At 37.7% G+C, this 12131-nt stretch overlaps 1 protein-coding gene across 1 annotated transcript in view; it reads right to left on the minus strand.

Moving 5' to 3' along the window:
- TMF1 (TATA element modulatory factor 1) overlaps positions 1-12131 on the minus strand; it is a 34664-nt gene that overhangs the window by 16977 nt on the left and 5556 nt on the right. The window contains exons 3-8 of the mRNA XM_079795690.1: positions 11947-12050; positions 11033-11159; positions 8517-8622; positions 1393-1535; positions 989-1155; positions 141-297 (exon numbers count right to left, since the gene is read on the minus strand). Coding sequence (XP_079651816.1) covers positions 141-297; positions 989-1155; positions 1393-1535; positions 8517-8622; positions 11033-11159; positions 11947-12050 — 804 coding nt within the window. The remainder of the gene's footprint in view (positions 1-140; positions 298-988; positions 1156-1392; positions 1536-8516; positions 8623-11032; positions 11160-11946; positions 12051-12131) is intronic.

The raw sequence follows: 12131 nt of genomic DNA on the forward strand, positions 1-12131 counted from the left end.
AATTAAGTTTGCCTACAAGCATTATAAAGGAAATATAACAATGTACGACTAAAGAAGGTTTGACGCAAACTAACAGATATTTTAATTCACTGAAGCACCCAGATCTAAAAAGTGGGTGTAACTCACCCTCCACTGCTTACCTGAATGGCTAATGCTTCTTGCTGCTGACGGGTTTCTTCTTGGACCTTCTCTAGTGCTGCAGAAAGCTCTTCTTTAGCTTTAATTTCGTGACTCAGAGCAGCTTCCTGCGCCTCACTAGCCTTTGCAGCATTGGCTTTATGGAGATCAGTAAGTTCTCTTAAAAAAATTAGATTGTAAGTTTTATTTAAAATAATATGCAGTAGTCCTGGCTGGTTGCTCAGTGATTAGAGTGTCAGCCCACAGACAAAAGGGTCTCGGGTTCGATTTCAGACAAGGGCATGTACCTTGGTTGCAGGCTCGATCCCTGGCCAGTCAGGGTACATGTGGAAGGCAGTCAATCGATGTGTCTCACATCGATATTTCTCTCTCTCCCCTTCCTCCTTCCCACTCTCTAAAAATCAATGGATCCTGGCAGGTGTGGCTCAGCGACTGTGCATTGATCCAGGAACCAAGAGGTCATAGGTTTGATTCCCAGTCAGGTCACATGCCCGGGTTGCTGGCTCAAACCCCATTAGGCGTGCAGGAAGCAACCTATCAATGATGTTTCTTTCTCATCAGTGTTTCTCTCTCTCGGGTGAGGATTAAGGAAAAAAAAATAAAATAAAATAATTTACAGTAATTACATGGCCAAGGACATGAAGGTTCCATGTAGATTTCCATTAGATTTATAGAATGAGGGAGAGTTCACAGCAGTAAGTACTTGCTGATGAACTTGCTTTGAAAAGTTACAAGTTCATTCACAGCTAAATTTACGTGTTGTCAGTGATCAGATAATAGAAAAAGGATTTCTTCAACATCCTGCATTTAACAGATTGTGAATGAGTTGCATATTTATTCATTTTCTTACTTGTATGCACTGTCAAGAGCAGCCTGAATACTTCGGTTCTTTTCTTCAAGTTCATTCATATCCACTTGAAGTTGGCCAAGATCTTTCTCTTGACGTTCGACCACAGAATTTAGTTTTTTAATATTTTCTCTATGTTGTTTCTCAACTTCTTCTTTACCATCAAGGACCTATATTATAAAAACAGGCAAAAGTATTCCTCAATAAGTAACACTAAGGTAAGTAAGTATATTCCAGGAATCTCACGTATTATAACAATAAATAATAATCTTAACATTTGTCTATTAAATTGTTGAAAAATACTTCATACATGATATATCCCAATAAATCATTCCAAATATTTTATAAGCCACAGTGAACTGTTCATATAGGAATAACTATTTATATAGAAAATAATTAACATTCACCTGTTTCAAATGTTGCAACTCTTCTTCTAGCTCTTTACCTTTTTTCTTCAGCTTTGCAATAATATTTTCATTTTCTTTGTCTTTAGCTCTTAATTTCTTAATGATGTTAGAACTCTGCAGCTGCTGTTTTGAAAGTTTTTCTCCTGGCAATGGCAAAAATGTGTAAGTTCAAATAACAATGATTCCCTACGAATCTAAATTGAATGTTTCTCTAACCAGTGATATAAAATGATAGAATATTTTTAAAAATCACAATACTGTAAGCACCAATGTTTTGGGTAAGAATCATTAATGAATGCTAGAATTAGTAGGTGGAAGGATGGTGGGAAACAGGATATATACAGTCTTAAAGAAGTATTCCCACATATTACTTATGAGTTCCAAAAGCAAAGATGTGCTTTTACAATGGAAAAATCTGGCAGTCACTACCTTAACTAAACATCTAGTTTTGGCATCAATGATTGTGGTACAGCCTGACATTATGTGTCTACTAAAGTGATAAAGTGGCAGGTGCACAATATCACTTATAGTATTTCTTATTAGAAATTTGATCTAAATATAATTTTCATGAAGAAAGTGAAAAATTCCTAAACCTGGGGCACTCTGTAGGACAACTGGCTGGGACTCTACAAAGTCTTCAATGTCATGAAGAAGATAGAACTATCCTAGATTGATGAAATAATGGCCAAATGCAATGTACAAACTTTGAATGGATCTTGGGGCAGGACAAATGACCAGCTATAAAGGTCATTTTTAGAGGCAATTGGAATAAATGATGAAATATATGCTGGAATACACTTCTGAATTAATGCTGATTTTCTTATGTGTGATTATGATGTGCTTGTGAAGGAAAACTACTTGCCCTTAGGAGATGCAGACAGAAGAATTCAGGAGTGGACTACAGATTCAATGCAATCCTATCAAAATTCCAAGGGCATACTTCACACACACACACACACACACACACACACAAAAAATAAATCCTAAAATTCATCTGAAACCACGGAAGACCTCAAATAGCAAAAGCAATCCTGGATAAGTACAAAGTCAGAGGTATCACAACATATTACAAAGCTACGGCAATCCAAACAATATGGTACATACATAAAACCAGACATATGGACCAAAAGAACAGAAGAGAGAGCTTAGAAATAAATCCACACATTTATAGCCAACTGATCTTTAACAAGGATGCCAAGAACACACATGGGAAAAGGATAGTCTGATTAATAAATGCTACTGGGAAATTGAATTTCCCATGCAGAAGAATGAAACTGGGCCTTATCATATACCACATATAAAAATCATTTGAAAATAGGTTCAAGACTTAGTTAAGGCCTAAAACTGTAAAACTACTAGAAGAAAACACAGGAAAAAAGCTTGACATTGGTTTTGGCAATAATTTTTTGGATATGATACCAAAAACATAGACTACAAAAGCAATAATAAACAAATGTGATTACATCAAACTAAAAACTAGTGCACAGCAAAGACAACAATCAATAGAGTAAAAAGACAATCTATATATTAAAATATTTGTCCTTTTGTGTCTGGCTTCTTGTTTTCAAAATTCATCCATGTTATAGAATGTATCAAAACGTCATTCTACTTTTGGCCCAGTAATATTCCATTGTATGGATATACCACATTTGGTTTATCCATTCATCTGTTAATGAACATTAGAGGTTGTTTACACCTATTGGCTATTATGAGTAATGTTTTAGTGAGCACTGGTGTACAAGCATCTGACTAGGGACAATTCCTTTGGGTATATACTTAGGAGTAGAATTGCTGAATCACATGGCAATTATATTTTTAGCTTTTTAGGAACCTCCAAATCTTTCCATAGTGGCTGCACCAGCAATGTTATGAGGGTTCCAATTTTTCCATATCCTCCCCAATACTTATTTTCTGGTTTTTAAATTTTTTTTTAATTGAACTTATTGGGGGGTGGCATTGGTTAATAAAATTATATAGGTTTCAGGTACACAATTCTATAATACATCATCTGTATATTGTACTGTATGTTTACCACCCCAAGTCATGTCTCCTTTCATCACCATTTATTCCTTCTTTACCATCTTCTACCTCCCCCACCTGTTCCCCCTTTCCATCTAGTAATCACCATACTCTTGCTGAGTCTCTGAGGTTGTGGTGTTTTTTTTTAATCCCTTCATCCTTTCTACGCAGCCCCACAACCCTCTCCCCTCTGACAACAAGTTGTCAGTCTGTTTCTGTAGGTCTGTTTCTATTTTATTTGTTAGTTTATTTTGTTCATTAGATTCTACATATAAGTGAAATCAATATTTCAATATCTAGAATATGCATATTATTAGACACAAAAAACAGATTAGAGGTTACCAGGGACTAGAGGGAAGAAAAAATGGGGATGTATTGCTTAACGGTTACAGAGTTTCTCTTTGAGGTGATGAAAAAGTTTTGGAAATGGTGATGGTTGCACAACATGGTGAATGTAATTAATGCCACTGAACTGTACACCTAAAAATCATTACAATGGCAGTTTTTGTTATACTTTATCAAAATTAAAAATAACATAACATACCAAAAACCTTTGAATTGTACACTTTAAATGGGCAAACTATATACTGTAATAACTATGCATGGTATCAGGTGGGTATTAGACTTACTGGGGGAATCACGTCACAAAGTACATCAATGTCTAACCTCTATGATATCCACCTAAAACTAATATAATATTGAATGTCAAATGTAATGAAAAATAAAAGACAATCTACAGAATGGAAGAAAATATTTGTAAGTCATATATCTGATAAGAGATTAACATCCAAAATATATAAAGAACTCATACTACTCAACAACAATAACAACAACAAAATTTTAAAATGGGCAAAAGATATTAATAGACATTTCTTAAAAGATAAAAATGGCCAGCAGGTATATGAAAAAGTGATCAACATCACTAATCCTCAGGGAAATACAAATCAAAACTACAATGAAATATCACCTCAGACCTGTTAGAATAGTTATTATCTAAACGACAAAAAATAGCATCGCTGGTGTGGCTTAGTGGTTGAATGTCAACCTATGAACCAGAGGTCACCATTCGATTCCTGGTCAGGGCACATGCCCAGGTTGCAGTCTTGATCCCCAGTAGGGGGCATGCAGGAGGCAGCCAATCAATGTTTCTCCCTCATCAATGTTTCTCTCCCTTCTTCTTTGAAATCAATAAAAATATATATTTTTTAAAAGACAAAAAATACGTATTGGCAAGAATGTAAAAAAAAGGGAAAGCTTGTACATTACCAGTGGGAATGTAAATTGGTGAAGCCATTATGGGAAACAATATGGAGATTCCTCAAAAAATTAAAAATAGAACTACCTTATGATCTAGCAATCCCACTTGTAAGTATATAACCAAAGAAATGAAATCACCATCTCAAAGAGCTATCTGCATTCCCATGTTCACTGTAATACTATTCACAATAGCCACGATATGGAAACACCCAAAGTGTCTGTCTGTCAATGGATGAATGCATGTGGTGTACAAAGGAAATGTGGTATGGCCTCGGCCTGTGTGGCTCAGCTGGTTGGAGCATCGTCCTGACTGAAAGGTTGTGGGTTTGATCCCCAGTCGAAGTCCCTAGTTGGGATGTGTACAGGAGGCAACCAATCGATGCTCCTCTCTCTCTTTTTCTCAAATCAATAACCATGTCCTCAAGTAAGGATTTTTTTAAAAAGGAAGCGTGGTGAGTGTGTGTGTAAATGTAATATTATTTAGCCTTAAAAAATAAGGAAATCCTGCCATTTGCAACAACATGGATAAACCTAGAGGAAGAAATAAAATAAGCCAGGCACAGATACTGCATGATATCACTTATATCTAGAATCTAAAAAGTTGAGTTCATAGCCCTACCTGCTTTGGCTCAGTGGGTAGAGCATCGGCCTGCAGACTGAAGGGTCCCGGGTTCAATTCCAGAAAAGGGCACATGCCCGGGTTGCGGGCTCAATCCCCAGTGTGGGGTGTGCAGGAGGCAGCCAATCAATGATTCTCTCTCATAATTGATGTTTCTATCTCTCTCTCCCTCTCCCTTCCTCTCTGAACAAAAATATATATTTTAAAAAAACATACACAAAAAATGCTTGGCAAAAGTGTAGTTAGTGTGTACAGAAAGATATTGAGGTGTTGCTAAACGTTAATAGTTGATGAACCAAGGAAATCTCACTGTAGCATGTTTTCAGCTTTAAGTCTTTTAGTTTTTCAATTGTGAGTTTACAAATACCTCTGGAAGATACAGGAGCAGTATGTGAGTACTCCCATAAAAAAATCGTGCTAGCCCAGCCAGTGTGGCTCAGTGGTTGAGCAGAACCTATGTATGAACCAGGAGGTCACAGTTCGATTCCAGGTCAGGGCACATGCCCAGGTTGGAGGCTTGATCCCCAGTAGGGGGCATGTAGGAGGCAGCTGATAAATGATTCTCTCTCATCATTAGATATTAAAATTTTCTTTTGTTAATCCTAACCTGATATTTTTCCATTAATTTTTAGAAAGAGTGGAAGGGAGGGGGAGAGACAGAGAGAGAGAAACATCGATGTGTGTGTGTGTGTGTGTGTGTGTGTGTGTGTGTGTGTGAGAGAGAGAGAGAGACATTGATTGGTTGCCTCCCGCATCAGCCCTGACCAGGGCCAAGGATCGTGCCTTTGACTAGAATCAAACCCAAGAGCCTTCAGACTGTGGGCCAACACTCTATCCACTGAGAAAAACTGGCTAGGGCGATATTAATTTTTTTAAAATATATTTTTATTGATTTCAGAGAGGAAGGAGATAGAAACATCAACAATGAGAGAGAATCATTGATTGGCTGCCTCCTGCACGCCCCCCACTGGGGATCAAGCCCATAACCCAGGCATGTGCCCCCGACTGGAATCGAACCTGGGACCCTTCAGTCTGCAGGTAGATGCTCCATCCACTGAGCCAAACCAGCGAGGGCGATATTAATATTTTTAATAATAAAACCGTGTACTTTTAGCCTTCCCCTCAATCTCTAACATTGTAGCATAAGGCAGTTAGAGACTTCAAGGTGTTTTAATAAAGTCTTCCTTCATTTTTCTATTTCAGTGCTTAAACTGTGTTTGATAATTATCTTTGTACCTATATTTCACTCTTCTAAAAGACACCAAGGTGTGTTGTACATCAAATATAACATCTAATATGCTGTTAAATAATAGCATAATAAAATAATTAGAAAGAAAACAACAACAAAAGCCCAGAGTAAGTAAAAGGAAGGAAGTAATAATGGTCAGAGCAGAAATAAATGACAAAAAGACTTAAAAAAAAACAAAAAACAATAGAAATAATCAATGAAACCAAGAGCTGGCTCGTTGACAAGATAAACAAGGTTGATAGAACTTTAGCCGGACTCATCAAGAAAACAAAGAGAGAGGACCCAAATAAATAAAATCAGAAATGAAAGAGGCAAGAACACAACTAAGATCATAGAAACACAATGGATTGTAAGAAAATACTTTGAAGATCTGGACAACCTGGGTGAAATGGACAAATTCCTAGAAACATACAATCTTCCAAAACTCAATCAGGAAGAATCAGAAAACCTCAATAGGCAATAACAACTGATGAAATTGTAGCAGTAATCAAAACACTCCCAGCAAACAAAAGCCCTGGACCAGATGGCTTCATGGTAAAGAAAAATTAATACCAATCCTCCTCAAACTATTCCAAAAAATTCAAGAGGAGGGAAGGTATCCAAGTTCTTTTTATGAGGCCAGCATTCTCCTAATCCCAAAACCAGATAAAGACACTATAAAGAAAGAAAATTATAGGCCAATATCCCTGATGAACACAGATGCTAAAATCCTCAACAAAATATTAGCAAATAGGATCAAGCAATACATTAAAAAGATCATACACCATGACCAAGTGGGATTTATTCCGGGGATGCAAGGATGGTTCAATATTTGAAAATCAATAAATGTGATACACCACATAAATAAAAATGAAGGATAAAAATCATATGATCATATCAATAGACACAGAAAAAGCATTTGACAAAATCCAGTATCCATTTATGATAAAAACTTTCAGTAAAGTGGGAACAGAGGAATCATACCTCAACAAAATAAAGGCCATATGACAAACCTACAGTCAACATAATACTCAATGGGCAAAAACTAAAAGCATTTCCCTTAAGATCAGGGATATCGCTTTCACTACTCTTATTCAATACTAGAGGTCGGGTGCACGACATTTGTGCACTTGGGGGAGGGGGGTCCTTCAGCCTGGCCTGCGCCCTTTTGCAGTCTGGGAGCCCTCCGGGAATGTCCGACTGACTGCCGGGAGCAGGCCTAAGCCGCAGGCGGACATCCTTAGCGCTGCCGCTGAGGCGGGTCGCTGTGCTCGCCAGCCCTCAGCCTGGCTTGTGGCTGAGCGGCACTCCTCCTGTGGGAGCGCACTGACCACCAGGGGCAGCTCCTGCGTTGAGCATCTTGGTTTAAATGATAGGCTGTGCCCAATGGGCGTGGCTCAGTGGCTGAGTGTCAATCTATGAACCAGAGGTCACGGTTCAATTCCAGGTCAGGGGACATGCCTCGGTTTCGGGCTCGATCCCCATTGAGGGGCGTGCAGGAGGCAGCTGATCAATGATTCTCTCTCATCATGGATGTTTGTTTCTCTCTCTCCCTCTCCTTTCCTCTCTGAAATCCAATGGGGATTGAGCCCACAACCCTGGCATGTGTCCTTAACCGGAATTGAACCTGGGACCCTTCAGTCCACAGGCTGATGCTCTATCCACTGAGCCAAACAAACTAGGAGAATAAAAATATTTTTTAAATAAATAAATAAATGACAGGCTGTAAGACCTGTTACAAGCTTGCTTTAGGAAACACAAACTTCTATTTTTCAGAGAATTACTTATTTCCCTCTCTAGAAACAAAAAGCTACATTATGTGTATATCTGCCTCTGTACATCTTGCTCCTCATTCTTCCATAAATTATAACTTACCATTTCTGAGATTTAAGTGCAAACCTTACTTGCTTCCAATGTTTTTTATTAGGAAGCAGCAGCTAGTTATGTGGCAAGTATTTTTCCTGTCTTTACCAGATTTTTCATAATCGATTAAATACGCACCTTCTTCCAATAATCCTCGGATCTGCTCATCTTTCTCTTTCAAAAGGTCTGAAGTTTCACTACAATTTAATCTAGTCGCAAGTTCTTCTTTCATAGTTTTGATTTCCTAATTTTAAAAAAATAATAATGTAAATACCATAAAGAATTACTTTCCCATTCTGGGCATATTTTTCAATTATTTTCCATATTCCCAAAAGTCATCAATAATCACTTAAGTTTTGTTCTGTTACCCTGAATTTATTACCTTGGTTAATTAAGACTAAGAAAACAGCTTTGAAAATGATATAGAAAACCTGAATTCAGATATACACAGGTTTTTGTTTTTGTTTTAATTTTATTGATTTTTTACAGAAAGGAAGGGAGAGGGACAGAGAGTCAGAAACATCGATGAGAGAGAAACACCGATCAGCTGCCTCCTGCACACCCCCTAATGGGGATGTGCCCGCAACCAAGGTACATGCCCTCGACCGGAATCGAACCTGGGACCCTTCAGTCCACAGGCCGACGCTCTATCCACTGAGCCAAACCAGTCAGGGCAATATACACAGGTTTTAATATGGAAATGGAAATGAGAATAAGTTAAATTTCAATACTCTTCTTGAGTTTCTCTACCTACATTTTCTACAAGCATTATAATTGGAACAACATTTCAAACAGTACATATCTCCATTTTTACTGTATTTCTTTTCCTTATTAAAACTCTCTTACACTTACTAGCGTGCTGTGAAATGAAAGGAAAAACATGATTATATAAAGTCTGATCTACTTTAATAAAGCAGAGATTCAGCAGAAATATGTCAAGATAGTTTATCTTTAGTACGATGAGATGAAAAGTCTGCTATAATTTAAAATCTGGTTTTAAGAGATGCTCTGGAATTAAAAATAGCTAAAAACAGCTAACATTTATTAGGTATGTAAAGCATACTTTGTATCCATTATCTTTTAATCCTGACAGCAATCCTAGGAGGGAGGCAACTACTGTATGATTCAACTACACAAACAAGAAAACTAAGACTCAGACTGAGTAAACTTTCAAGGTCAGAAAGCTATTAAAGTGGTAGAGTTAAGACTTGAAACCAGGTCTGTGGAACTCCAAAGCCCATGCTCTGAACCACCCATAACATTACTATTCATTTTCAGCTGTCAAAATTTTGATTCACACATCAAGGTCCAGTAAGAACATCATGTCTTCCATGAAACCTTCCTCCATTACCCTGGTCAGAATTCATCCTCTATAATACCATTCCAAGCTGCTTATTCACCTGTGTAACTTATTTAATTCTGCCTCATACTTTACACTTGTTGACATTGTCTTCTATGACTAGAAAAGCAAATTCGTCACTTAAGGTAATTCAATTTACCTTTGAATGGCCTATGCCTCTTAAGCAGGTCATACATGGCAATACATATAAAAATGCGTTAAACTTTAGGGCCTAAGTTTTTTCCTCTACAGTTAATGGTTTCAATCTATTTTAGATCTATAATTCAAAGTGCACTATAGGAAACAAACATTACTTAAAATCCAATTTCTTGATTAAACTGGTCCAGATGAAATACAGTAGGGACAAGAAGAGGTAAGTTGGTTAGGTAGTCTCAGGTTATTACTAGTGTCTGAAATGAACTAGCTAGTTAAAACAATCAAGCAAATGGAGGCATATGACATATTTCTTTTCCGTAAGAGTATATGCAGAAAAATTATATTAACATTAACAGTGGTCAAGAAGGGGGAAGGCAACCTAACTGAGAATGGCAAATGCTAAGAAATGTGATTACTCACAGTTAGAATACAAGCAATAATTACTGACCTTAGTTGGTTACCAATTTCTGAAATAACCAACTGTTCCAAATAATAAGACTCAAAACAATGGTCCCCAACTAGGAGTGATTTGACTCCAAGGGGAACATTTGGCAATGTCTGCTAACATTTTCAATTAGCACCGCTGAGGGGAAGAGGAGGACGGCAACAGGGAAGGGTGACACTGTCACCTTGTACGTAGGGGCCTGGGATGCTGGTCAACACCCTACAATGCACAGGACAGTTCTATACAACATAAAATTATATAGCCCAAAATGTCAACAGTGCTAAGGTTGAGAAATCCTACATTAGAATAAATGTTATGCCTCCCAAGAGTTAATATATTTTAAAATTACTTTGACTTGAAGAAGTATATATGTTTGAAGTGGTAGAAAATTAACAAGAGTAATGATAAATTTTATTTAAATAACTTGTGTTATTTACTTTGATGAAATTATCATTTACAAAAATTATTCTAGTGATCCTTGCTATATATCTTGCAAGGACTTATAAACTGCACAGACAAGTATTTGCTTAGAATTTTTTAAAGTATCAAAATTTATCATTTAAAGGTATTGAAAAATTTACAAATTAAGTGTTAATATTCTATAGTATCCCTTTACTCTTACCTTTCTTTTTTCTAATACCAAAATACAATGAAGGCACTGCTCAAAAATCTATGTTCCTATAGAGTTTAATTAATATTTTAAACTTCCATTACCTTTTTAGCAGCATCTCTCTCTTTGCAGGCTAGCTGAACTTTCTTTTCTGCTTCTGCAATTCTTTGAGCAAACTCATCTTTCAAGGAAGAAATGCTGCTGCTTTCTTCTTTCACTCTGAACATTTCACTAAATTTAAAATAATACTGAGACTGAGGATACTTGTTTAAATATTCCAAAGTTAACAAAATGAGTTCAGTTTGCAAAAGGAAAATGACATTGTCTTCACATCCAAACGACCGAACGACCGAACGACCGAACAGCAGGCTGTGTGGGGCAATCAGGTCAGCGGGGGGGGTGGGGGGGGTTAGGGGTGACAAGGCCAGCGGGGGGGTGGGCAGTAAGAGGTGGTGACCAGGCCAGCAGGGGACGGGGGGCAGTTGGGGGCAACCTGGCTGGCACACACAGGCAGTGAGGGGCAATCAGGCTGGCGGGGGGGAGAGGGGGGCAGTTAGGGCGACCAGGCAGGCAAGCAGGTGAGCAATTAGGAGCCAACGGTCCTGGATTGTGAGAGGGATGTCCGACTGCCGGTTTAAACCCAATCCCGGGATCGGGCCTAAACCGGCAGTCCGACATCCCCCAAGGGGTCCCGGATTGGAGAGGGTGCAGGCTGGGCTGAGGGAATCCAACCCCCGCCCCCCACTGCCCCATGCACGAATTTCATGCACTGGGCCTCTAGTTAATAAGGGAAAAAAGGTTTTTGTTTTTGTTTTGCAAAATACCTCTCTTCAATGCCAAAGGTAATATGCTCAAGATAATGTGAGGAGAAAAGTAATCTCTAAGGTTAGAATTGAAATGCTATTCAAATTTTAAGAATTATAAACAAGTTAAATTATAAACCATTTTCTTAAATAATAACCAAGTGTATGGGCTTCTACAAAATGTAAAAAATTACTCACATTTGTAAAATACTTACTCTTTCAGATTATCATAAGCTTCTTCTAGAAGTGCTTTTTCTTTACTAAGAGATAATAACTGAGCCTCCCTTTTGTCCAGTTTCTCATTCAGAAATTCAACTTTCTAGATAAGGAGCATAACAAAAGTCAAACATTTAACATGCAGTGACAAGTTGAAAAGTAACTAACCACTATAATCAATAAA

This window comes from Cnephaeus nilssonii (assembly GCF_951640355.1).
Source record: "Cnephaeus nilssonii genome assembly, chromosome: 17".
NCBI classification, from domain to species: Eukaryota; Metazoa; Chordata; class Mammalia; order Chiroptera; family Vespertilionidae; genus Cnephaeus; species Cnephaeus nilssonii.